The sequence below is a fragment of the Mollisia scopiformis genome, assembly GCF_001500285.1.
Source record: "Mollisia scopiformis unplaced genomic scaffold LY89scaffold_20, whole genome shotgun sequence".
Lineage (NCBI taxonomy): Eukaryota > Fungi > Ascomycota > Leotiomycetes > Helotiales > Mollisiaceae > Mollisia > Mollisia scopiformis.
The window spans coordinates 1,164,984-1,191,390 of NW_017263600.1; the positions used below are offsets into that span (position 1 = coordinate 1,164,984).

The 26,407-nt window shown below is 47.4% G+C and overlaps 9 protein-coding genes across 9 annotated transcripts; 6 read left to right on the plus strand and 3 right to left on the minus strand.

The window, feature by feature from the left end:
• Positions 1-1,571: 1,571 nt before the first annotated feature.
• LY89DRAFT_592412 (uncharacterized protein) lies at positions 1,572-3,878 on the plus strand (the record flags this gene model as incomplete). The annotated part of the gene is made up of 5 exons (XM_018209698.1): positions 1,572-1,698; positions 1,754-1,870; positions 1,946-2,104; positions 2,150-2,365; positions 2,476-3,878. 5 exons carry the CDS (start codon positions 1,572-1,574, stop codon positions 3,876-3,878), a joined length of 2,022 nt encoding a protein of 673 aa, XP_018067468.1.
• A 600-nt stretch (positions 3,879-4,478) lies between these two features.
• On the plus strand, positions 4,479-5,806 carry LY89DRAFT_738006 (uncharacterized protein; the record flags this gene model as incomplete). The annotated part of the gene is made up of 3 exons (XM_018220322.1): positions 4,479-4,619; positions 4,734-5,048; positions 5,102-5,806. The coding sequence occupies 3 exons, from the start codon at positions 4,479-4,481 to the stop codon at positions 5,804-5,806; spliced, it is 1,161 nt and encodes a 386-aa protein (XP_018067469.1).
• Positions 5,807-6,224: 418 nt separating this feature from the next.
• LY89DRAFT_673212 (uncharacterized protein) lies at positions 6,225-7,931 on the plus strand (the record flags this gene model as incomplete). Its single annotated transcript, XM_018213347.1, has 1 exon — positions 6,225-7,931. One exon carries the CDS (start codon positions 6,225-6,227, stop codon positions 7,929-7,931), a length of 1,707 nt encoding a protein of 568 aa, XP_018067470.1.
• Positions 7,932-8,763: 832 nt separating this feature from the next.
• LY89DRAFT_202082 (tetrapyrrole biosynthesis, 5-aminolevulinic acid synthase) lies at positions 8,764-10,922 on the plus strand. Its single transcript, XM_018205794.1, has 2 exons — positions 8,764-9,182; positions 9,229-10,922. Exons 1-2 carry the CDS (start codon positions 8,846-8,848, stop codon positions 10,725-10,727), a joined length of 1,836 nt encoding a protein of 611 aa, XP_018067471.1. The 5' UTR covers positions 8,764-8,845; the 3' UTR covers positions 10,728-10,922.
• A 2,255-nt stretch (positions 10,923-13,177) lies between these two features.
• On the minus strand, positions 13,178-14,344 carry LY89DRAFT_592270 (uncharacterized protein; the record flags this gene model as incomplete). The annotated part of the gene is made up of 1 exon (XM_018209688.1): positions 13,178-14,344. The coding sequence occupies one exon, from the start codon at positions 14,342-14,344 to the stop codon at positions 13,178-13,180; it is 1,167 nt and encodes a 388-aa protein (XP_018067472.1).
• A 3,868-nt stretch (positions 14,345-18,212) lies between these two features.
• Positions 18,213-19,658, plus strand: LY89DRAFT_785617 (uncharacterized protein; the record flags this gene model as incomplete). Its single annotated transcript, XM_018222905.1, has 3 exons — positions 18,213-18,471; positions 18,521-18,638; positions 18,687-19,658. 3 exons carry the CDS (start codon positions 18,213-18,215, stop codon positions 19,261-19,263), a joined length of 954 nt encoding a protein of 317 aa, XP_018067473.1. The 3' UTR covers positions 19,264-19,658.
• A 959-nt stretch (positions 19,659-20,617) lies between these two features.
• Positions 20,618-22,920, plus strand: LY89DRAFT_756508 (extracelular serine carboxypeptidase-like protein; the record flags this gene model as incomplete). The annotated part of the gene is made up of 7 exons (XM_018221381.1): positions 20,618-20,752; positions 20,801-20,966; positions 21,016-21,397; positions 21,444-21,625; positions 21,672-21,953; positions 21,985-22,053; positions 22,104-22,920. The coding sequence occupies 7 exons, from the start codon at positions 20,618-20,620 to the stop codon at positions 22,538-22,540; spliced, it is 1,653 nt and encodes a 550-aa protein (XP_018067474.1). The 3' UTR covers positions 22,541-22,920.
• On the minus strand, positions 22,623-23,554 carry LY89DRAFT_687981 (HSP20-like chaperone). The gene is made up of 2 exons (XM_018215616.1): positions 23,017-23,554; positions 22,623-22,961 (listed from the first exon to the last, which is right to left on the minus strand). Exons 1-2 carry the CDS (start codon positions 23,339-23,341, stop codon positions 22,750-22,752), a joined length of 537 nt encoding a protein of 178 aa, XP_018067475.1. The 5' UTR covers positions 23,342-23,554; the 3' UTR covers positions 22,623-22,749.
• A 143-nt stretch (positions 23,555-23,697) lies between these two features.
• Positions 23,698-24,276, minus strand: LY89DRAFT_673218 (uncharacterized protein; the record flags this gene model as incomplete). Its single annotated transcript, XM_018213348.1, has 2 exons — positions 23,698-23,759; positions 23,883-24,276. The coding sequence occupies 2 exons, from the start codon at positions 24,274-24,276 to the stop codon at positions 23,698-23,700; spliced, it is 456 nt and encodes a 151-aa protein (XP_018067476.1).
• Between the last annotated feature and the right edge of the window lie 2,131 nt (positions 24,277-26,407).

Below are 26,407 nucleotides of genomic sequence, written 5' to 3' on the forward strand. Positions count from 1 at the left end.
ATGTTTGCAATAGACCTCGAGAAGTGTGTCCGTGTCTTGGTTAAAACCAGGACAATTTCATTTCCAAATCGCATCCAACTCCAGTGATTCAGACCTTCAAAGCAGACGAAACCCCGGAACCATCATGCTTCAGTCAGAGGATGATTGTATCGGTAACAGATGCAGCACAAAACTAACAAGAACGACGTAATGTCAGAGTCAACGGCCTTTAAGCACTCTTCCTATGCAGCATGAGCTCATCTTGCACCACGCGCAAAGTTTGCTGGAAATCCTTGAGAGCTAGTAACTTGGATGAAAAGGGCAACATGGAGTAGAATCTAGATAATGAGGTACATTTGAGTTCAACGTCCAGTGCGCTCTCTACTCAGGGGTAATCTCGCCAAGACGAGATACCCTTGATTTTAACCGAAGAGTGAGATTTGTTTCACAACTAACTCATTCGTAAACCTCGATACTTCCCGATTGTGGCCTCACATTCTGTTCAACTGGAGGTCTTGGACCCGAGCAGCTACTGTATTCTTTAAAGCCTTCTCTCTTCTGTTTCGAGGTCGTCGTTGGATAACATGTGACCGTGACCAAGACCCCACTTTGCGGCGTCCGAGCTGCGCTGCGCCACGAGGATAAATCTTGGCTCAACAACAATTAACCTCTCACCTTCCGCATCCAGGAACAAACATTTCATTAACCTTATGCACCCAAGACGACTTGCCAGACTCGATGAATCATAATTGACGCTCGAAAATAGCCAATTCTCTTGGTGCCGAACTGCAATCAAATCTCTGTGAACCTTGAAATGCAGTCAGCCGTCGGCCAATTACCCTGATGCATGATTATTTCGCTCAGGGACGTATTTGCGCGCCGTGAAAATTCAGGTACGCAGCCAATCAACCTGGTTGTTTGTCGGCAGCTCAAGAATATCCGAGAGTACTTTTCCCCACACAAAGCATGTCCATCTCAACCTTATCTCCTTGGCAAACGAGATCGACGTTGTGTCATGATTTGACCGTGTTCATGAAAAGTAACGGCCTATCCGGATCAAGAAGGTCCCTGGAAGTAAGACTTGCAACAACGGGATCCTACCACCTGTTTAATGAGCAATATAAAGTCATGGCGATGCCCATCGACTTCGTGTCCACGTATCGAGACCCCTTCGATCGTGCTACACTCGTTGACAGAGCGCCACCATGCTGTTTGCATTCACGACACTGCTTTTCGCTGGTCTTGCTGCCGCGGACTGCAATGCTGACAACTGTCTTCGGGCTCTGAGGGCAACGCAAACGCCTGGACGTCTTCAATTTGCCCAGGCCTTTTGTGCAACTTATACAACACAGGCTGTAGCTGCCACGGCGATCCCATCATTCGCTGATGCTTGCAAGAATGGCAACTTTACCATCAGACTGTCGAGTGCTTGCAGCTGCATCGCTGCCTCAACGACGACAGCTCCAACGAGTACAGCTCCCCCCAGCAGCACTGCAGAAGCATGCGCGCTCGTAAGCAGCTCGTCGAGAGCTCAGAAGTCAACGGCACCAGCAGGTATGTTGTCACGTGAAATTTGCAAGTCATTACTGACAATGCTTCCAGCTACCCCAACTGTCGTTGCTTCATTGGCCAGAGCATGTCTAAACTCTGTTCCATTGAACAAGACCGCTGCGATTGCTCTGGTCACCGCCATGGAGCCATACCTGGAATGGCAAAGTGGTGAGAAGACCTGAACAGTCCCATGGTCTTATTTGTGCTGAAAGAGATGTTTTAGATTCGGCATATCTGCGAGATCCACCAGAGACATACTTTTACCCACCACACGATATCTTTGCCTATCTTGCATCTGTGAAAACTAATCTTGAAAGCGATAAGTACGCAAACGAATATGGTCAGTCGCAGCATTAGTGTTTTTTGAGTTGCAGATGAGCAATTGAGTCTGCAAAGTCAATGCTAACTTCCGCAGAATTCCAAGAAGACCTCTATCAGGTATTCGCTCGTGCTCATGATGGGCATTTTGTCTTTTACCCAGATGCTTTGACAAAAGCAATCGAATGGGGCAGGCAGAGATCTCTCGTTTCTATCAGCGAGGATGGAACATCACTGCCGGTGATTAAGCTCTACGGTAAGTAGATTATAACATTCGAGATATGACACTTACACTCTTTAGAGGATGTTGTCTCAGGCGCCAATGCATCTGTGGTCACAGAAATCAATGGCGAGGATGCAGCGACATATGTTGCGAACTTCGCGTACACCGCCTCATTCAATCAAGATGCAGATGCAGCATATAACACCATGTTCTTCGAGAAGGCATTCGTCGGAGGCGGAACAGGTACAGGATACTTTAATGGAGGAGGTCGTGTGAGATATATCTATCCAGGTGGTGAGTCCTTATGCTTAATGTTTGAAAGCCTCTCGGACTTTGCCTGTCAACCTTTTCTATTCTTCTGGTTTGGAAAGACTATGCAAAGATCTCTTGGCTGACCTATCTAGACAATACGACCTTCACGTTTGCCAACGGCTCAAGTCTTACTTTAGAAAACGTTGGCCACGTGAAAGGCGACTTCTCAGGAGTAACAGATGGATCTTCTTTCTACACCAAGTTTTGTATTCCGGAAAGCAGTGGAGATGCAGCAGCAGCAAACTCTGATGAAACCGATGCCTTTGTCCCAGATGTCCTCGTCCCTGGATATCCATCTCCTGTGGTCATCACCAACGACACCATCGTTTCTGGATATTACTTGAACGGAGCGGATTACGAGGATGTGGCTGTGCTTAGTCTCTTGGCCTTCGAATCAGAATCTCCCCTGGAATTTCAGCAAGTCACCCAACAGTTCTTCGCCGATGCTGTGCGGGACGGGAAGACGAAGCTTGTCATTGATCTCAGTGCAAATGGTGGAGGCTACATCCTACAGGGATATGATGAATTCAGACAGCTGTTCCCAGACATTGTTCAAGATGGCAACTCACGATGGAGAGAGAATCCTACGTTTTTGGCTATTTCAGAGGTCTTCTCCAGCATTTCTGCCAGCTTCAACCCTCTGACCTCTTCCAATTTTGTTATCAACGAGGCTGAGAGTGTTTTCAACTACCGATACGATCTCAACATCTCGAATGAGCCATTCCTGACCTTTGAAGACAAGTTCGCACCACATGTATACAAAGGTGACAATTTCACCAATCTCATGAGATGGAACTTAAACGACCCTCTCACCACCAGCAATGACACATACGGTCTCGGAACGGACATTACTGGATATCGCAGTAGAACCAACTTCACTCAACCATTCGAGGCCGACAATATCATCATGCTTCTCGACGGATATTGCGCATCGACGTGCACTCTATTTACAGAATTCATGCGTACCCAGGCTGGTATCAAATCAATCGCCATGGGTGGTCGGCCAATGGAAGGGCCGATTCAAGGAGTAGGAGGAATCAAGGGAGCACAGATTCTGGGATGGGGTGACATCTATTCCGCAGCACAAACAGCACTTCTCAATGCCACAGCGGAACAGGCAGCCATTCTTTCTACTCTTTCCCCTCTTCCAGCCAGCCGAGCACTGAGCACTGGTATAAACGTCAGAGACAACATCCTTCCGGACCATGTTGAAGATGGATTGCCAGGACAATTTGTTTTTGAAGAAGCTGATTGCAGATTGTACTACACTGAACCGATGGTCACAGACGTTACGGCCTTGTGGAAGGCAGCTGCGGATGCCGCTTTCGGTGGCGCCAGCTGCAACTATGGAAGTCTGGCGAAGAGAGACGAGGTCAAGAGGGACCCCAAGAGTCGAGATGCGCTCATCAAGAGAGCCGAACATCCCAGAAGAGCAATTATCACCGAGGAAAACCAGGCGTGGGTGGCGAGACATGGTCGCAAGGCAATTCCTTGATCATCTATGACAAGTAAAAACGAATGTTATGGGCGAGGAGCCCCAAAAAGTACATCCCCTGGAAGATTATTGTTTAATACTGATAAAGTAGAGATATATACTAGACAGCAATATCATAATCTATCATTTGTCGCCAATTTCTACATTTGATGTGAAGCATAGCTCCCGCAAGAAAGACACTTCCTCAACACACGCAACGCGGACTTTTCATTTTACCTGAGTTTTCATGAGCAAATGTCATTTGCCAATGAAGGACAATTGAAAGTCTTCAACTCTGATTCTCTTGTACTATAGATAACTGACGCTGCGGGACGCTTGTTGGTATTTGAGTTGAATCCATGATAGACAAAGGTACATATACAGAAATCTCAGACCTTTTTTCCATAGCTATGATAACGAAATCTTCTTGAGCTAGTTATAATGACTGATGCTCTCTGTCCCCCCTTTCCGACGTCACCGGCCTCAATTAATCCGTTAGCGCAGTTATGAAGCTGCTAGAAAAATTCCAATGTAAACAAACCGCCACTGCCAGAATTCTCCAGTGTTTATTTCTTGGCAAACGATCCCCATCTTCCAACTGCCTTTCTTGAAAGACTCGCTATGGCAATGTCACCAAGCAAACAAAGACCCAGAAGAAATGCTCTCTCCATCGACGTTTCAGCCACTGTTCCTCTCAACGCGACGGCCTATAGACCTAGCCCCTCAGTTCCCAATTTCATGGTGGATGGCATACAATCACACGTACCGCGCCTTGAAAGTCACTTCGACCACTCGCATCAGCACTTCTTCGTCAACGAAGCCACCAATCCTTAACATCCATGGGTGCCAGCAGGAGCTTTCCCGCTAACATCACAGCCACAATGGGGATATTCGACGGACCATTCTCCATACAGTTCTTCACCCAGCTGTCTCGCACCAAGCTGCCGCAATGAAATCGGCTGTCTACGACAGCAAATTGAAATATTGTCCGAGAAGTTACGATGGTCGGAGCTGCGCAACAATGAACTGAATCAGAGATGCACAGAGCTGGACCAGGAAAACGCAGTACTCTACAGCAAAGAGACTGTATATCAGCAGGAAGATAAGGTCACCAATGGCCCTATTTTCTTCCAAGCAGAAGTGGTTGAGAAGAAGGATGGTCGCGAGATGGAAGATCACCCCAATAAAGACGTTATCCCCAAGGCAAACACAAGAAGCAAAAAAAGAAGAAGCGTGCTCACAAGGAAGATGGCGTCAACACGGAGAATATATCAATCGTCGTAGAGTCTGAACTTGCAGCGCCTGCAACGAAAGAGAAAATCATATCACAAATCAAGGATGCCGATATCTCAGACATCAAAGCAATTGCAGATGATATATCGAAGACCTGCAAAAGTTGGAAGGATGAGTACGAGCAACTTTCGAAAACGCACGAGCTCATTCGGAGCGAAAACCACCAACTTCGCATTATAGCTGAGAACTATTGTGCTATGCGGGCTAAATTGTGGGAGGAGGCGAAACTGGGTTACTCTACCGTTGTTACTAGGTGGAAATTTCACGAAGCTTGTTCTAGGGGCAACTTTGCTGTCGATGGTGCATTGTTCGTGACAGGTATTGCAGGAGAGAAGGAACAGGAGGTCCTCCAGATTGTTTACGGCGACTACGGCGTTCGACTCACAGGCGGAGACTTTGAGAATTTGGAGAGGTTGAAGCAGTCTCCCTGGGAGCTGCGACGACTGAACGCTCGTGGAACTATGGCAAGGTTTAGAACACGGAATCGGGGTGGAGATAGGGGAGCTATCTGGCGGTTTGCGGGAGTTGACACAAGTTACGATCTAGCGAAGGGTGAAGAGATCTCAAACTCCAGCGTCGATAGACACATCAAAGAAGTCTGCATGAACAACATGGTGGTTGAGATGGAGAACATTGCGAAGAGTTTGTACTGGTAATTACTGTCTTTGTATCATTGTATCCTCATATTTATGTACAATATACCAAAGATAGTCAAGTTATGGGTAACTAGAGGAGAGATTAGCATGTATACTTTCTGTGATGAGTAAACAACATACCTATGTAGCTGGGTAGTCAGGTGTTGATGTCCTTTTCTCCTCAGATGTGACAATCCCTCTTATATTTATCTATCCCAGTTCCAATACGAATTTGATTCGCTTTCAGACCACATGTAAGTCCAGTATCTTGTCACCTTTGGCTTTGCAGACAATTGTTTGAAAACTCGCGAGGTTGGGCAGCTTTCAAGCCCAACAACAACAACAACAACCTCTCTTGAATCGACCGCAACCCCGCCAAACACCGTCTCAAGATACCTACAGCCGCCTTTTCCAGGTGCCCTAATACACTCTTTACACAATGGCTACCAGACGCCAGCCTAGCCTCAACACCAGGTCCCAATCATTGAGATGTTGCTCCAGTCTTGCAAATCTATTAAATCCAACCTCGACCTCGTCCGAACCTACCACAGAAGCAAAGGTGTACACCCTCGAGGCAAGGATTCGAGAACTAGAAGGTACCGTGGAACTTTGTCGACAACAAGCTGCAATTGAGAAAGAAGGTCTTGAAAATTTGAGGTCAGAAAATACGCTGCTGAAAGCTGAGATTAAGCTACCAGAACTCAATTTCAAGCAGTCAAAGCTCAGTCCTCTATCTCAACATGGAGACGGTCAGGAGGCTCTACCCGTGCTTGGACTCGAAGAATTGAGTGGAAACTTTTCTAAATGGGCACGGCATCTCATTGCCGCCAATCACCAGCTCAAGTTCAGTCTCGAGCATGAAAAGCTTGAAGTTCATCAATTGAGGCAAGACCTCATTGGAGTGAAGAACTCCAGAGCCACTGACAGAATAATGCACCGAGCACATGTCAACTCTCAATCGCAGCCCCAACAAGAGGCGTACCCCACCCCTTCAGAGAGGCCTGACTCGTTTTTTGTGTCTTTGGTCGACATGATCATTGACATCGTCTTGCTTCAAAGACAACAACACCCTAGCCTAGGAGGAAGTGTTACCGTCATTTTGCCTCGTTCAAATAGCGGACAGCCACAGACTGAGGTACAACGCCTTGGAACGGAAATGAACCACCTAGTTACCGAAAACGCATGCATAAAAAGGGATATGGCGGCCGTTAAATACCACAGCACCTGCCTTCAGTCTTCGTTGAGTGGAATGGAGAAGCAGGCGGTTGACCAGACAGCTCGTCTGAATCAGTTCAAAATGCGGGTTGGCAAACTGAACAAGTCTCGTTTCGACTCGGAATTCTTGGCGCAGAAGAAAGCCAGGCTGCAAGACGTAGAAATACGACAACTTCGACACGAGGTGGATTCCAAGACGAAGGAAGGTTCAAGACTCCAGATAGGTCTGGATGTTGCGAACATGGCGCTTGCCAGTCAGAAAAGAAGGAACCAGTCACTCGAAGAGTCCCTGATCAACGCACAGGCCGAGCACGCTGCATTAACACAAGAGGCGGGAGAACTGCAGGCAGAGAACAGAAGATTGGTAGAAGACAAGGACAACTCGGCAGCAGGACGAAAGAATCTCTTACTACGAGACCGGATCGACTTGATGGGCCCAATCGTCGAAAATGCTCTTCCCGTCAGACGCCGGTTCCTATTACAGGGCAGGAAGAAACCTGAGAGTAAATCAGCAACAGAAGCTGGAAATAGAGCAGCTCATGACGGGAATTCATCAGCAGATGCTTCTCTGTACCGTCTATGCCACCTTCTACTCTCAGATGAAGCCTGGTTCGAGGAAACGTATGGTGCGTCGCTGAACGAGTTCTGGTTGATGGCGCCTTTCCCGAAACAGGTTCAACTGCTCAATCTTCGTGGCTCTATTGCCATAGAGCTCAAGTGGCCCAGACGAGAGCATGAGAATCGAGTTACCAGATTCGTCGAGCTGGAGGCGGAATGCTGGGATATCTTGTCTAGTCTGAGGAACAAACGCCAGTCTGATAGAGAAGCAAGTGAAGCGTTCGAGAATGTCGTTCTGGTGAGAGGGAATATTGAGCGGATGGCAGCTATTGTTGCAGAAATTCAGGAGAATGCTAGAGAGAGGAAGAGCTGATCTGAGAAGGATTTTGGATACGGCGATGGTGGGGCACGAGCAGGATATGTAGAAGACAGAGTGTCGTTGGAAAAGAAGCAAAGGGTAATTAAACAAACAGATTTGAACTTGTCATGTAATTAGTGTGGATCTCGGTCGAAATTCAAGTCGAACGCCATATATGCACGTTGTCTTGTCTGGGAAGGATTGCTGACTCACCCCGGCATACACGACAGCTGCTTCGTTTCTCTTCTCTTCCTCAAGCATCTGGACGCAGATACTGTCATTGTGCTCTTTTCTTGCAGACAAGAGCAGATCAGATCAGATCATCGTCAGCGGCGGAAGATGGTCTGCAATAGTCTCATCTGGAGTGCTCAGTCTAGATTGTGGGGTAGCCGGCTAGGAATGAAACAGGCAGAGGGAAAGTGAAGCATCCGGCAGATCTGCTGCCCGCGAGCAACCATCCAATCATGCATTCTGACTAAAAGTACCGCCAAACCCGTTCCAGCCATGTTGGCGCAATCCCAGACTCAGCCGAATCCGAATCCGAAGAGAGCGAAAGTGAATCGTGTCGATCAACAATTGACGAATCAGACCGCGGTCTTTCCTGCTTATTTCACTTTTATGTTTCGGACATACATCGCACTCACACATCGCACATCGAGCATCAACGATCCCGGTCCCCGAGCCAATTTAACACTTTGCAGCTTTTTGCCGATTTCGTTTTTTAGTGTGAGGTTGGTTCGGTCCCCACCTGACGTCCGAGGTTGATTCTACATAATCTGACTACATCCCGCCTTTTTTCCTCCTCTCTCTTCCTCCCTCCTCCCTCCTCCCCAACCTTCACCTTCGAAATTCCTGTTGACAGGAAACACCACCAACTCGATATCAAAATCCTCGACTGCGAATAGTCGAACCCCCGCAGTCCGCCCATCATGGACGCCGTACTTCGACAATCCAAGTCCATGTGTCCATTCTTGAAGAAGACTTCTCCCGCCACTCTTCGAGCCCTCTCCACCTCGACCCGTCAATCCTCCCCGGGTGGTGGCAGCATGTCTAATTTGCAGACCATTGCCCGTCGCTGCCCCATCATGGGAAAGGCTCTCGCTGTCCAGACCGCAAAATCCGGCAAGGTGGGGCTTGGTGGCGTCGCAGCTTTGGGAGTTATCAGAGCCTTCTCCAGCAAGGTGAACTCTGGAAAGGCCAAATTGCACACTAGCCGTCAACACGGTGCTCGCGCTGTTGAAGATACCCTCTTTGGCCGTGAGAATGGTGAGTTCCAGCATCTCGAAACTTGGAGCCCCACTAATGTCAACAGTTCCGTACCCGCAACATGTCAAGCCTACCCGTCAACCAGCCCACCATACTGCTCCGAAATTCGACTATGAGGGATTCTACAATACCGAACTCGACAAGAAGCACAAGGACAAGTCTTACCGTTACTTCAACAACATCAATCGTCTTGCTAAGGAGTTTCCCCGCGCTCATATGTCCAAGAAGGATGAGAAGGTTACGGTTTGGTGCTCCAACGACTACCTTGGAATGGGTCGCAACCCCCAGGTTCTGAAGCAGATGCACGAAACTCTCGATGAATATGGCGCAGGTGCTGGAGGAACTAGGAATATCTCTGGCCATAATCAGCATGCTGTGGGTTTGGAGGCGTCGATTGCAAAACTCCATGCGAAGGATGCAGCATTAGTGTTCACTTCCTGCTATGTTGCGAATGATGCTACTCTGGCAACCTTGGGAAGCAAGTTACCGGACTGTGTCATTCTTTCGGATAGCCTGAATCATGCTTCTATGATCCAGGGAATTCGTCATTCTGGAGCGAAGAAGGTTGTGTTCAAGCATAATGATCTAGCTGATTTGGAGGCAAAGCTTGCAGCTCTACCAGCCCACGTTCCGAAGATCATTGCATTTGAATCAGTTTACAGCATGTGTGGCAGTATTGGACCCATTGAAGGAATTTGCGACCTCGCTGAAAAGTATGGCGCGTTGACCTTTCTCGATGAAGTTCATGCTGTAGGCATGTACGGACCACACGGAGCTGGTGTAGCAGAACATCTTGATTACGAAGCCCATCTAGCGGGTCGTCCACGTGGGACAATCATGGACCGTGTTGATATCATTACTGGTACCCTTGGAAAGGCATATGGTTGTGTAGGCGGATACATTGCGGGATCTACCAAGATGGTTGATACAATCCGTTCTCTGGCACCTGGATTCATCTTCACCACCTCACTTCCTCCAGCGACAATGGCAGGTGCCAAAACTGCAATAGAATACCAAATGGAATACCAAGGCGATCGACGACTCCAGCAACTGCACACTCGGGCCGTGAAGGACTCTCTCTCCGAGCGCGATATTCCCGTAATCCCTAACCCCTCACATATTATCCCTGTCCTGGTTGCAAACGCCGAATTGGCGAAGAAGGCATCTGATATGCTCTTGGATGACCATGGAATTTATGTCCAATCCATCAATTACCCCACCGTTCCTGTGGGTCAGGAGCGTCTCCGCATCACTCCTACACCAGGCCACATCCGTGAATATCGCGAACATCTAGTTTCAGCGCTTGAATCGGTCTGGAATGACCTGGGATTGAAGCGTACGAGTGAGTGGGCTAAGGAAGGAGGGTTTATTGGTGTCGGTGAGCCTGGATTCCAGGCACCAGAACCTCTCTGGACTGATGCACAATTGGGTGTTAGTGAGGTAGTGAAGGAAATGAAGGCTGGTTCGGGTCCGGTGGGCGTCATGGAAGCTCTACTTGAGCGAGAGACGAAGGAGACAGCCAGAGCTGTTTCCGCTGCTGCTTAAGCCGGCACGCCTCGTTTCGCTGCAGGTCATCGACCTAGAATGCAGCATGGCAGATGTTGAGGAGAGCTCATCGGACCCAAAACCACGTTCCTTCGAGCGATATCACTTGATTACTGATTTAGTTTATTTTGCTAGGCGCCAGTTGGCGATATATCGCGAATCTGGTCGTCTACGCTATGAAAGCTTTGCCTTTTGATGAGGTCTCTGGATCTCACTCATCACCTCACATTTCCACTCCACATTTTCTGTGATCCGTCTTACTTTTCTCCCCGCTTCTTGGCTCTTGAGTTCCTTTTCCGGGACCCAGAGTTTTGTTGCATGTCGAATCTCCTCGGTGTTTGCATTGTCTCTGTGCCACAAGCTGGCTTTTGAGTCTTGTGGGTCCTGCACATGCTGGATTGTTTCTCTTTGACTCAATGTCCCTCCAGCTTCCAGTCGTTCGGCGTCTGCTCGTACATTTTGTTGCAGTTCGATCCTCCTCGGTATCTGCTCTCTTTGCTCCTCGACCTCATGATCACTGGTAATTTCCTCTTCTTCTCTTCCGAATGTAAATGCAAGCCTCGAATTACATCTCCTCTTCTCATCATTTCAATCTATTATTCACAAAATTGGGAAGTGGGCGGTTTTGTTGCATATCGAATCCCCTCGGCGTTTGAATTGACTCCCTTTCTACATTGAGACCACCAATCATTTCCCTCCATCCATCCTCAATCACCGAAATTGGCAGAGACTCGCTTCCCGATGGTGGATCAGATATATCAAGCAAAGCCCGCGGAGGTGGCGAGCAAATCCCGGAGTCGGTTGGAACCGAGAGGGCTAGACGTGCAGTATTACCGTATTGGGTTCAAGATATAGTTTCCTAGTGGCATCTAGATGTGATGTTTAGGCTATGGTTGGTTAGCTTGCTCCTTTGGATTGGGCCTCATGTGGTGATTTCGAACAAACCGATTTCAATTTCTGGGGTGAATTATTACTAAGTCGCACTTTATCCGCTCCCTCGATCAGAACTATCTCGAAGTGTGTACAAGTGTTTAGCCTGCATCAGGTCATTCTGTTGAAACAACAAATCCTACACGTTCATTCCACAGCAGCTCATCAGTTCTAGCTTCGAATTTATTATATGCATTGACACAAAGCGTGTCGACACGGCTATGCCATCCCGTCTTTACAACAGAACACCTTTCAACATACATCTAGACTCGACCATTGTGTCAAAGTTACTCCATGAATCTCCGTATACCCACAGCTGGAGACGAAGATTGGCACCTCTCCTGCCAGAAGTCCAAAAGTGGAGAAGGTGAATCAGACAATCACTTTTTGTCGCCACTCTTCCTCCTCGTCCTCTTCTGGTCCTGGATCTTAACCTAACCTAGAACAATCTTCAAATCCCTATTTGCTCGAGATGAGCATTCATCAATTTAATGTTATTGATCTAAAACTCATTCTTATTACCCTATTCTCCAGCTTCAGGCCGGACAATCTGCTTGCGATGAGTTTCGAATGCAGTTTGAGCACTTTCTCCAAGCTCTATTCTTGTTCAGCACGAACAGCTCCCAAGCTCACGATGTCCAGTTTTCAGCTCAAATCTTGCTTGATACTTATTCTTCATCTTTGACTCGAACAATTTGCTTTGGCACGCCCTAAATAGGAACATTAACTCGACTCTCGGCCTCGTATCCCGAATACAACATTGAATCAGCTTCTCTACTCTATCCAAAAATTCACCACTTTCCACTTCCCGAATCTAATCCAACGATTCTCCTCGACTCGCGATCACGAGCATCTCAACACTTGCTTCTACTTCACAATCACCACCCAAGACCAACCTTATGCCCACCTACATTCATCCTCGCCTTTCACACATCCTCATCTCCCCAATCTCTGAACCGCTGCCGCAGATTCATCCCCAAATATCGGATCAGGAGACGAACATCAAAACAAGTCCGAAAGTCTATGCTGCAATCACGGCAATTGCGAAGTAGGATCTCGGAGTAGAGGTGAGGACATTTGACACTCTAAAGTGTGGAGATATGGTGGGCATAAGTCTGATAGAAGTTGTTCTTTGGGAAGTTGGCGTTTGAGAAGGCGCACCGTTTGGACCTGTCGACAGTGGCTGCACCCCAAGCCTAATGCTAAGGAGGTAAAGAAGCCTTATTGTGGAAGTCAAATGCTCACGACAGAAAAAAAGGGAAACAAATATCAATGGGGAGATCTTTTCAATGTCTCATGAACCTCGTCCCAGGAGGAAACCGCTAGGACGTTCATCCTTCATGCTGTACCATGCCAGCAAAAAGCAAATCCAGACGCCGCTGTGCAAACAATCCATCCATACACCAAATATCCATGCAATGCCAATCTTCCATATCCCGAAGCCAACAATGGGTATCATGCTTCCTTTCCTATGCATCCCTAAACTTAACCAAGCACCTGCGAACCAACACCAGACCTCTCTATGTATCTTTGGTCAAACCCTGAACACCTATCATAAACGGCATCTCTAATGTATCGTCGATGGCTTTCTCCAAATCACCGACCCTTTCTTTCAACCCCTTATTCTCCGCTCTCATCAACCCCACAGTGTCCCACGCCACACTAGCATCCTTTCCTCGACAGTTGCTACAGCCTTGCTCGCCCAATCCAAGACCACCATATGGATCTTTCTCCAAGGTCTCGGGCGCACTCTCTGCGGCTGTTATCTTTCCCAGCACCTTTTGAAATGTACTCTTTTGCTGTACCATCTTCGGTCTCTTCTCGAAGCCAGAAGTGTGAGTAGGATTTGGAACCATTCTACCGAAGCTAGCTTGCATGATCTCCGGTGTCATCGTAGGTGTGCTGTCTACTGTTCCGATACTGTGGACAGGACTTCTTGCACGGCTGAATGTCGAACCTCCTGCTCCAGACTCGGTATCACTGTCCGCTTCGGTGAAATCAGTACCTCCGCTCTGTCGTTTCCACCTCGCAGACGAAATACCAAGATCTTCAGCGGTAGTGTCGATAGAAAGGTCGCTGGTTGATCCTCGTTTCACTGCATCACGTTGTGCTCGTGCTGTGACCATGGCAATACTCCTCTCCCTGGCTTCTTTCTCGTCCGCCCTCGCCTGCTTCTCTTTTGTAAGCTCGTTCATGAGTTCTTGGATAGTATTATCCCTCTCCGAGACTTGGTGTGCCATATCTGCCAGATTCGCCTTCAATAGATTGTTCCTCGCCTGCGACTCTTCTAGCTCTTCTGATATTGCTTCCTTCTCTGCCGATAGTTCGTGCAACGCAACGGTGCGAACCTTGTATGCATTGTGCAGTTTCGAAAGCAGACCTTTTGCATTCTGTTTTAGATTTGAGAATGCAGCTGGACTGAAGGTGTCTTGTTCGGAGGGTGTTCCTGCTGGAAAGAGGGCAGTCTCCAAATCGAGAGTAAGAAACTTGTCGTTGAGGTCTGCAGGTACTTGGACGGTATTTGATTGTGATGGGGTCTTCGGTGACCAGAAAGAGGTGAATCGTGATGCGGCGCTGGTATTCTTCACTGGTGTTGTATTCACACTGGGGCTCGAGTCGACTGCTGGTAGTGTCGGCTTCTTCTTCAGCTTGCCTTTTTCCGGACTTGTATCTCGAATAGTCGACATGTTTGGCTGTAGTGTTTCTTCTGGTATGCCCAAAGGAACAGGAGCTGATGATCCAGTAAACCAAGATGTCAGTCCTTTGGACTTGTCGGCTACTTTTATCACACCTTCTTTGTCTCCTGTGAATGTCGGCATGAAGTCTTCCAGTTCCTGTTTCGGGCTCTGTGGACTCTTGCGTTCGGGACTCTTCGAGTTGGTTCTGGTTGGTGATCGGAAAGGTAATAACGATGTGAGTGATCGCTGGTGTGTTCGCGATGGTCGCGCTGGGGCAGGTTCGTGTTCTCGTTCAAATGGAATGCTCCCTGGAAAGGGTTGCGATGCAGGAGGTCGTCCACCAGCCCCTTCTCTCGGCCCTTGGTCTGTATACTCCCCCTCACTCGAATAGTCAATGTTGTAATAATCTTCTGCCCATACTTTCTGCAGACTCGAATTTCGACTGGCTCCGGGGGTCTGGGTATCGATGCTCGATAAGGTTCTCCGGTGATTTGGGTTGGTCGAAAGTTTCGGGTTGAGGAGGAGGAAGTGGTCTGGAGGATAAGTGTCGAGTAGTGAACCTGGAGTGAAGTTTGAGTTTGGCATTGTTCAGCAGCAGGCAGGTGCGGTGGGTTCTCTACAGTGGGTGATGGTGGCAGTACAAAGCACCGAACGACTGCTGTCGCATTGAATGTCTCGGTCCTTCCTGGCCCCTTCCAGGTTTCTGCGATCCGTAGACGAGTCGAATCTTGTGCAGTCCAATCCCTTGGCTGCTTTTCCTTTCGTCCCCGTCGCCTCTTCGTGGCTCGTCGTGCCCCTGAGAGATTTGGACGATAATGCGGATGATATGGTCGAGAGATTGAGGCTCGCTTCTGCTCTGAGTTCATGCAGCACGCAAAGTTGGTGCCAGGGTCACTCCCCGCCGATCGTCGCACGACGTACACAGCGTGTCGCAGGTACACGCTTTCGGAGGACCCAGAGGACCCAGATGACGATCGTATGATCTGAATGCGACGAGGGAGCGGAGATGATCGGATTGACGAGAGTGGTGATAGAGTAAAAATATATTAGAGTTGGCAGATCCGAGGAAGGGGAGGAAAGAGAGACAAGAGTCACAGCGTTGGGAGCGGCCAAAAGCTGAACTCTGTCTCGACCCTCAACGTCGGGTCTAACGTCAACAACTTCTCTCAGCTGGTGATGTCTGGTCTCTGGTGTCTGGTCCAGTCAAGTCTGGTCTTCGCTGGCGACCCTGAATCCCAATGTAGGTGCGGGGAGTACGCACTATCGATTACAGTGCTTATCTATCTGCCGTTGATTGGCGTCGTGAGGAAACACCGGACGAAGAATGAAGATTGATTGATCGAAGATTGATCAGGAGATGAAAGTAAATTATTGATCAAAGTACAGAGTAACAATATTGCAAGATATGAAAGTCACAACGAGAGAAAGATCCGAGGACAATCAAATTCTCCCAGTCCAATTGTCTGACCTCCAGGCGCACAATGATGGTGGTTGGTGATCCCTGATGTTTGTGGCTGGGACCCGAGAATGGGTGGAGAATCTCGATTTTCTCACTGAAAATATTGGGCTGGAAACAAGGAAAATAACAGGTTTGAGAGCAATGATGCTCGAATTGTAAATAAACAAGAACTTCGAAAATTCTACCTTCGTGAGAATCGCCTTGTTCTGATAGAGAGTTCCTTTTGATATGCGCAATGATGTATTGTCGACCTTGGATGCATTTTATGGCGTCCTTTTTCATAAAGGGTATGCTTGCCACTTTTTGAAGCGTGATCATCAACTCAACTCTTCTCACCTCTACTCACTTCAACTCCATCGCGACATCACCATCTTCTGCGACCAAAGTTTCCGAGAAAGGTTCAAGTGAAGCACGATGGGCAGTTGAATTGCGATCGGCTAACACCCACCACCAAATTACCCTTTGCTTCTGCTGCTCAATGCATGATATCTTTCGCCCAGCATTGTTTCTCTCCTGCACGACCAGCTATCACCAACCTCCAGCTACCAAAGTATCTCAACATCTGGGTACAAGATGCACACTTCAGCTCAGTCATCCCAAGAGAAACATGAAACAATGCTAGATCCTGCCTACGTCTAAAAATTGCTCCTCAGGCATTGATATCCTTCTCGCATTTTCAGCTCAGACAAGGTTCTGCGGTTCGTCGGTGACGAGGCTAAATGTTTACCACGAATTCATCTTGCGTTTATGTGGAGCGCATGAGAATCAAGCAAAGAAAGAATTGCATTTCAGCATCGGCATACTCTTCTCTCTAAGAATAATCATCCCTCGAGAGATGCAAGATTGATGCAGGCATGGATGAGGCAGGTCAGGTCTCACGTGCGCGCGGGTGGCTTCCGCGAGCAAGGTAGGCAACTCTGAATTCACGATACCTGCTATTGCAAACGTGACAACTTATTCATATGACAGATTGCAGATCAGAGTCCTTGAAGAACTCCATGAAGCAGATCAATCTTGTCTAGAGATGCGCATGATCTCGCTCTTGTTTGAACCCATATCCAAAGCCATTGGCCAGGATCTGCTGCATTCATCTAATGTTCATGACTTTGTATTCTCCCTATTGGTTTGAATGCAATCATATTACGTCTCTCTTCATCCTGACTGTTGCTGAGCTACACCGTTAAGTGATTTTCTCCAAATCTGGCTGTGTCAAGAAATAATTCAATGGACTTCAATAAATCTTGTACTTGAAATCTGTTCACAACCCCTCCTTGTATCCATTTGGGGCAAACTATCCACCCTGGATTCATCAACTTTGATGGCAAGAGGGCTTTGGTGGCAAGTAGCTGTCCCGGACTATAAGACATCGTCCGAAATATTTCATGTGGATTCACAATCGATTCTCAGAGGGTCGATGGGTAGAGCACACAAGGCTCATCTTGATGATTCTTTCCTGATGACTTGCTTGGACAATTCACAAACAGACAAACCGCAAGTGGGAACGATCTACTGCACAAGAGTTCAAATGCGTCTATGTCTAAATTCCAATAGCATATTGAAGAATTTCCGGCAACGCTCCAGGCAGTCCTGGATCGAGAACACGAGTATGAACTCTCTAGTCACCAGTATGTATAACGAAAGGAAATAAAAGGATCATGGAATGTGATGACCCATGACGCCGAGCTACTGAAAGAGAAACAAGGGCGTGAGGTCTGGAGAACTTGGAATGCTCAGTAGCGAGAGCTTCAGCTATCAAGTTGCACAGATACAAGTCTCATCATCAATTCCAAGGCTCAATCCGAATCTAAGGTCCGGCGTACCAAGAATACAAATAGTTCGACTGTCAATTACTACTAAGATGTAGTCCGAGGTCCAGTCTTAGATTGCTGGATAGATTGCGCCTGAGGAAGAGAATTCGTCGGGAGATAGCATCTCTTTAGATATGAGCCGCAGCTTCAGTTGCCTGCGGATCCTGTAAAGATTAACAGTGTCATTTCCCAGCTTGATCATAAATGGGGCTCACAAAACGTGCATCACGGACTTACTTTAGTAGCTTCTGCTTTCCATTTTGATTGGTTATTGAGTGCGAATATTGTCAAGGGCTGCATGGACCCCATCTCTACAGCGTTCTTGATTGGCTCAAAAAGGTATATCTCCACAAGGAGCCTGAAGATGCAGACTGTAACATCACCCAAGAATGCGATAGTACGGTTTGAGAGAAATCCTTCAAATCCTCATAGGCTTTCTAGACAGTGTGGGTTAAAGACTTACTGCTTTTGGAACATTTGGGCAGGGTTGCTAAGAATAGTCCAGAAGTGGCTGTAATTTTACTGCTTCCCCCGATCATAGTTCAGGTCACAACACTTTTGTTCTTTTGTTCTCTTCTGTGGATTCACCTAACACTCATATATATGCATCATGACGACGACAACACCGTCAAGCCCGCCCAGCTCGTCCTCTACGTCGACAACTTTCATCACCGATCAAGTCTCAATCGCTGCATTTAATCGAGGTCCCGTAACTGCCAGCTTCACACCACCGGTATCATGTCTTTCAACCTTGACCTTGTTCAACAGTCAGTTCTACTTTGGACATCGTGCTGAAGGCTACTTTGACACCGCCTGTTATCCAAGCAGTACTTCCAGTCTGGCGGCGGATGCCTGGGATGTTTACTACTGTGAGTCTCCTTCAGCACGCCTGCGATTACTGGTCTCAAACCCCGATAGATAGTCCTGCACAATGCCCTTCTGGCTGGGCGCAAGCAACCTCAATCGCATACAGCTTCGGTAGATCAGCTACTCAGCTAAGCCTTGGATCCGACACCACAGCAGTCGTCTGTTGTCCGTCGTAAGAACCGCACCCTCCATATCCACGAAGCCACTGACGGATCAGGGGCTATTTCTATGTCGGCAATGACCATGCATGCCAATCGAACATCGCATCGACCACTACATCCGTCCTCTACATCTCACCAGTTCTGAACAACAATTTATGGTACTCGACAGATGGAAACGCGCCGAGCACTACTACGATCACGGAGACAGCAACAAGTGCAAACTGGATACTGGGAGATGGAATTGCTGTCTGGTGGCAAAGTTCTGACTTGAAAGCTTTTGCTGCAGCAACTGGGACTTCATCAACACCAACGCAGTCAACAGGGACACAGTCAACATCCACAGCGACACATTCAGTGACTTCAACTCCATCATCGCATGGACTATCCAGTGGCGCGAAGATTGGCATAGGAATAGGCATACCCCTGGGAGTAATCGCGTTAGGACTCATTGGCTTCTTTGTCTACTTCCGACGGCGGCGAAGAAACCCAATCCCACAAACGGAACCGCAGGAAACGTCGGAATTTAAGGCTCCAGGTGAACCTGAATTGCAAGATACATCAAAGTACGGAGCACCAGCACACGAAATGTATTCCGACAATGAACCGAGAAGTCATTATGAGCTTTCGAGTTAGGGCGAGGAAAGGATCAGGAGTTTATGTTAATATTCTGCTTATTTTTGAAGCATTAATGTATGATGGGATGATTCCTCGAATCTTCTCTCTGTTATCAACGCCGTACATACTTCCCGATGCGGAGTCTTGCTTCATTTCCGGTATCTTCAAACTTTTTCACGAGCGATCTGAAACGAACTCTACAGGTAAAGTTTCTAGCGACCTCTGTGTTTAGCTAGCAGACGATGAGGAAGCGTTTCCCTAATTAGGATTCGTTGCTCCCAATTGGAATGTCGACGAGATGGCGAAGGAGGAGATGGCGAAGAATCCCGTGCTCTTGGTTTTGACACTTGACAGTGTTCATATATGGAGTGAGCAGGGGTGGAAGCGTATTGCAGAGGTGTGATTGATTGAGGACAATTTTTGTTTATTTTGTTACCTATTGATCCCGTTTACTCTATTTAGTGGAATGAATGAACTGGATACATGGCTCGAACTTGCGATCGCTGCTCGAATTCTGGCTACTTCGACCAGCAGTCCGTAAACTGCATGTACAACGATACAGGTGCATCTGAAGACTTATATATTTATATTTCGGAGATTCGGCATGGCAAGCAACGGCTCTCCTTGAAAGTTTAAGCTTAATTCTTATAAGCGAGCTGAAAGGGGGTTGAACACAACCGACTGAGATGAAAAGCCAGCTCCAGCTCGCTCCCCGCACTGGATTTCATTCTCGAGGAGAGACTAGGTAACGTTCAGCGGCCGCACCTTTGACTTATGATTGAATCAGACAAGGTTTCGCATGCTGTTCAATACCGAGCAACACGTCAATATACCGATCCATTGTTTCTACAGGGGATCTAGTGATGGCACATTCTCAAGAATTACAGCAATATATGTTCAAGCTGAACTTCGAATCACACGGATTGATAGGACTACCTACCTAGGTAGAGAAAGATTCCTGCACGTGACGATTCATTAATTTCAGGCAAGGGGAACCTCGGGCAATCTTCGATCTCCGACCTCAATTCTTATGTGTAACAGAGCATTTTCAAGGGCTGATATGAACACAACATCATCTTACAATTCAATTATATAAGCCTCTTGTGATTATGCTGACAAGCTCTCGGGTCATCAACAACATTTCCCCGCTTCCGGCGCCGTCGCACATCACCCCATTTCGGGCTCAATATCTGCAAATTGAATTTGGCGGCCGCTTGCAGGTAAGGAACTTCCGCTATGGAACTGCCTTATTGAGCTTAGCAATGATGAGCACATAATCCAACATCGGTATCCCATTTATTAGATGCCTGCATCGGTTTTTGTTTTCATCCACGTTCTTTTTTGGACCTTTCATCCTTCACGAAGTTTCAAGATGCGGCTCTCGTTCGTCTTGTGTGCCTCAATTGGCTTGGCGAGTGCCTCCCTCCGCCCCGTCGCAAACGAGGAAGCTGCCGACTTGCTTAAGAGACAGTCATATCCGTACCCTGCTTTCACAATTGATCAACCGGTATGTGCCACGATCATTTCTCGTGTCCAGGTCTGACTTAAGAAAAAGATTGATCACTTCCCCAATGAACACAAATATGCCCCTCATGAGACCGGTACTTTCAAGCAGAGATATTTCTTCGATGATACGTACTACAAACCTGGTGGACCTGTGTTTCTGTACATCAGTGGTGAGACGTCGGGAACGAATCGATTTTCGAATCTTCAGACTGGAAGTATGGAAATCCCAACATCTGGTCGAATGACTCTGACGATCATATTCAGTCATTCAAATTTTGATGCAAGCTACGAATGGACTCGGTGTTATCCTCGAGAATCGATTTTATGGCACCAGCTACCCATTTAACACTAGTACCACGGACCAATTGAGATATCTCACAACCGAGCAGAGCAAGTTTCCGCCAAACCTTGGAGACTTCGAAGCTAATTTCGTACCAGCAATTGCCGATAATGCGTACTTTGCTCAGCATGCAACGTTTCCGGGCGTTGCGGGGAATCTCACTGCGCCAGGGACTCCCTGGATCCTGTATGGGGGTAGTTTAGCAGGTGGCGAGACAGCATTCTCTGTGATTAGTTATGGTGACATTTTGTTTGGAGGAATCGCAAGTAGTGCGCCTGTGAAGACAGTTTTGGCGTACCCACAATGGTAAGTCCACATATTTCTGCTCGATTTCCAGCTGACATGGTCGCAGGTATGATCCAATTCAGAAATTTGGACCGCAAGACTGTATCGCTAGTATCAACGCGATCATTGACAATATTGATGATCTTGTGGATGGCAAGAATGATGCGGCTATTACGGAACTGAAGGCCATCTTTGGATTGGAAGTTTTGGATGACATTAGAGACTTTGCAATGACCATTGCTTACCCACGTAAGCGCCTCTCTTCTCCTGATGTCCAGTGTCTGACTTCGAGCAGTGGGTGGACCAATGAACTACCCAACCAACACATGGCAAGAACTAAATTGGTACCCGGCTTACAGTGCACCTGACTTTTTCAATTTCTGTTCAAATATTACAAACATCAATGCCCCCGCAAATATCACAGCCGTTGATTATGCTTTGGCAAACTACACTGGTGGTGAACCTTGGACAGGTTTGGGAAATTATGCCAATTACTTCAAGACTCAGTTCTTAGACCTTGGAATTTGCCCGCAAGGCGACTACGATACCATTCTTGAATGTTATGGAACTCAAAATGGTTTGTTTCTGTACACACTGTCCAAGATTAGAGCTGATTCTTCAAGCATCATACTGGGCCGATACGACGAACAATCCTGGTAGATCATATCTGTACACAAGTGAGTCCTCGACAACCCAATTCCTATGCTATAGCTGACAACTTGAACAGCATGCACCGAACTTGGTGCCTACCAGGTCGCCCCATCATCAGGACCCTCCCTCATCATGAATGTGCTGCAAGTAGATTATACTCAGCAATGGTGTACCTGGGCGTTTCCACCAGGAAGATATAACCAGATTCCTTCAACTCCCGATCTCCGTGCTTTCAACAAATACGGCAGCTTTGATATAAAGGCAGACAGACTTGCTTTTATCGATGGAGGAGTTGATGTCTGGCTAGATCTTTGCTACCATTCCAACTTTGCTCCATTGAGAACTAGCTCGGACTTGAATCCCGAGTATCTGATTGCCGGCGCAGGTCACCACTGGGACAGCGCTGGTATCCTAGATGTCTCGGCTGAGCCGCTGTTCATTCAGCAAGCGCATCTTTGGGAGATCAAGACGGTGCAAAAATGGCTTAGAACATTTCCAGATTGGAAAAATTAGATACGAGAGAAGATCTCGCGCAATAGATGGAGTGAGCCGTAAAAAGGCAAGAGGTGGAAAAGCTTGACGATATTATGATAATGTGCTAATTTAATACACAAATCTGAGATGATAATCACAAGAAAAAGGTTGATCTTCGAATCCCATTACTTCATCCATGCGCCACTGGTCTCCAGATGCCGATGATCCGTGGAAGACAGGATCAGGTGTTATTCCTCATTCTCGATTTCCGACTTCGCAGCTTCTTTTGCATCCGCCTCTTTGTCTTTCGGCACGGCAATCGATAATACACCAGAGTCGAGCGATGTATGGATTTCAGTTGGCTTGACTCTGGAAGAAAACGTAAAAGATCTCTCGAACTTTCCGATATGTCTCTCATTCAGTCTCCAAGTCAGTGAAGTCTCTACTGGTGCTTTGCTATCTACTTCAATGTCAGCAGAGTCTAAGTGGACAACATGAAGAGCAGAATCCGTGACCTTTCAAAGCTGCAGCCTGCGTTTGCTCCCCTTCACCCGCGAAGACGAATGACTTGATGGCTCCCCTGATGATCATAGTCTGGTTTCCGATGAATTCACAGACCACATCACTCAAGTGCGTAAGCCCAGGGAGCTCTCCTTCAAGATAGAATGCCTTTTGTCCCTCGCGAATGTTGAAACGTGGAACTGACACGCCCTTGTGTGAGGCATGATGATCAAGACTATAGTAGGGGTCGTCGATGTGTTGGTGAAGCATGTGAATTGATGTATAGTTCTTCCCTAAGGAGACATGGTGAGGGTGGAGAAGAGCATTAATTGTGTCCATGACGAAGGTATTTCGTGGATTTTTGATTGTTAAATTACGATTGATGGAAGAAGTTGATGGTTTGGGATACTGTCCGCAGGGAAGAAGGGACTTTTAGTAGTAGAAGTTCCAGTGAGACAGCAGACCATTTCTTTGCACTCATGATTCAGACTTGGGCAAGGATCTCAAATGAAATGCACCACGTGAATGAATCGAAGTATTAAAAGATGGTATGATTGATCTTCCATACACTAAACCATCTCTTCGAGGCGGCGAAGGTGGACGACGACAGAAGAGTGGCCTGATGCGAGTCAGACCACCTTTGAATTCAAGTTAAAAGGCGCTGAAACACCAATGTGCGACTAACTACTGGAGAACTACGCGCATGCGTTCTTCGTTCTGAACTTCTTTCCAGTTTTGTGTTCCAATGCGGTCTCTGCTATTGCAGGTCAGTAGCTGTCTTCTCCTAGCTTTCCTCGGAGACAGACCTCAACCTTTGACATCCACACTCTCGCCAACCATCCTCCAACATGATACTTTTAGTTTTCGGAGTTCTTGTTACCTGGTTCCTCCTTTGACTTTCTCTCTTTTGTCTCGGTGTCTTCCTTTGGGCCCGTGACGAAGTCGAGTCCTCCTGGCAGCGAGTGCCACTGGTAGCCGTGGCGTCGCAGCCGCATGATGCTCTCCTTGATATCTGATATTTGACGGCTCGTGATTGTAGATATACTGTTTCGCGCGACGAACATAGTAGTGAAGGTGACGGTGGCTGCACCGAGAAAGCATCTCTTCCTGCCTGAGCCAATCCTCAAGCGGCGTGCACCTGAAGAGAATGGCATCTTGACCGATACTTCTCTGCGCTGCGACTGAATCATACACGATGAGTCTGGCCAGAAGGTGATCCTCGCTGTGGAGAGAGAATGTATGGTATTGAAAAGGTGTTGAACGGTTGGAATCATTGTTTCTACTGGGAAGGGAAGGATGTCTTGGCTACAGTACAGCGACAAGCAGACACAAAAGTATGGAGATTGTTATAGAAATTATATTCCTCTGGCCCCTGGATTTGGTTTTGTGTGAAGCTATGCACTAAAACAGTTCATGTGGTGTAGATTATAGATTTCTGGCGGGTCCCAAACTTTGAAGCGGGCTTAAGTGGACTAAGACAACTTTATTTCATGAGTTCATACTCTGGAGCGGTAACAAACGTAGTCTAAATAGGTACAGGTACTCTAAGTCTTGGACACTATACATTTAGATTGGAGTCCTGGTAGAGAGCTGGGCTGCATATGGAATGACTAAGTGGTCGACAGCGGAAATTAGTCGTTTCACACAATGTGCTTGCAGAAGGGCAGGCAGAACACACGAGGCAAGATTCTGGGTCCTATACTGATGAATTGAGTCAAGTAGACAACGCAGCTACTGAAGCTTTGAATATCGTGATAAGTCAATATTGATCACGTGCCATGAATTCATGTTCAGCTTGCATCCTGAGGAATGCATTTCCAGACACACAGCAAAATCATGACTGGGGGACAAGATCATGTGAAAGCTCGAGTAAGGGAAGTCAGTCTAAATAGCGTGTATGGTCAGATGGATTTTGTTGCACATCGCAAAAGGGCCACTGCAGCATCTGCTTTCGGCATGGTGCAGCGCCCCGCCCCGCCCGTGTTGAAGATCTTCTGCAACTACCCGTTCAACCTATCAACGATCGAGTATTATACCATGCGGGTGGACTGCAGGTGACTCACGTATCCCTCTCCTAATAGCAGCAGAGTTTTTGCACAATACTAGAAGTAACCTTTATGTGTCTTTGGCAATACCAGCATCCGCTTGCGTGGCTGCTAGCGTTAGCCAGACAAGGTCATGAAGCGTTGAGTTGGATTTCCCTTCAGACTTCCAGCTCTATCTTCTCGTAGTATTCAACTTTTGCTTGTCTAGACGATCTCCAGCAAGCTCTGCAAGAGATCACGTTCAGCGATGAGACAATTGGGAGTGAAAAAATCTGATATTGTGAATGGCTGATTCCATTCTTGAACGTGGGGAGTAATCAATCCCGCTAGCTCATCCCTTCGAGAACTATTGGCACAACAGGAAACGGCCCTAACTGGTGAAAATAGCTTCCATGGCTCTCATCTCCGACATAACCGCAGCTTGTCCTTGGACAAGGGCACCCGGCTAGGACTCAATAGACTGCCAAAGAGAGTGGCTGTTGTTTTTTAACCACGCGAGGCAAAGGCAGCCGGAACGTTGTGCAAGCAGCGTCTTGATTGTGCTCCAATGGACGGCTTTGCCTTCCAGCACCGATAGTAGATTGATGAAAATCATAGCATGGCTGCACACTTTGCGAAAGAAACAATTGCTCAACACAACCGCAGCATGTTCGAGAGGTCCCTCCAAGCGCAACTTATCCTCCTCAAGCTCAAGAACCCTCGCAGTTAATGCCGAAGCAGCAGCGTTGTTCCTTTCAGTGGAGAGGAATATATAGTGTACAGAGCCGAAATGAGATGTGCCTGCACGATTATCTTTCACGTATGTTGAAAGTGAGTTTGCGATTCTCTGAAGTCCGGAAGCATCCAGAAGATGGAAGATACCGTACGCGAGTCCCGCTGGATGAGATGACGATGAAAGAAAGTGAGACGCAGGAGTGGACACTAACTATTGTCTCCAAATCAAAGCTGTACTCAAGGGAATTGATCTAAAATACGCTTCCATTTTGGGCTTCTCCTGTCCAAAGAATATCGCTTTCGGGAATGTTGACAAGTTGGTCCATCTCTGAGTAAGAATACAGGAACACCAACTTGAAGAGCAAGCTAGACAAAATCTCTTAAGATAACATTATGAACATAGTTGTGGAGATAGCCTAAATGAATTGGGACATCTGCAAGCTTTGATCGTGCTACTTCGTCTGCACTGGAGGCAGGACATACTGCAGTTACCGTATGCGAGTTGAACAGAGATCACTTGAGTCTATCAGTGCTGAGCAATACCTTGACCTTGAAGACCGTCATCAACACACCAAACCAACAGAAACAAAACTGAAGCAAGCCCAAGAAGCGCATGAATATGACTAGTCACGTGATCGGGGACTAA

Bases quoted from the DNA above. Each gene is read 5' to 3' on its own strand.
- LY89DRAFT_202082 (XM_018205794.1), top strand. From the start codon at position 8,846: ATGGACGCCGTACTTCGACAATCCAAGTCCATGTGTCCATTCTTGAAG. The intron at 9,183-9,228 runs GTGAGTTCCAGC...TAATGTCAACAG, and splicing joins CCTCTTTGGCCGTGAGAATG to TTCCGTACCCGCAACATGTC.
- LY89DRAFT_687981 (XM_018215616.1), bottom strand. From the start codon at position 23,341: ATGGACACAATTAATGCTCTTCTCCACCCTCACCATGTCTCCTTAGGG. The intron at 22,962-23,016 runs GTCACGGATTCT...ACATTGAAGTAG, and splicing joins GCAGGCTGCAGCTTTGAAAG to ATAGCAAAGCACCAGTAGAG.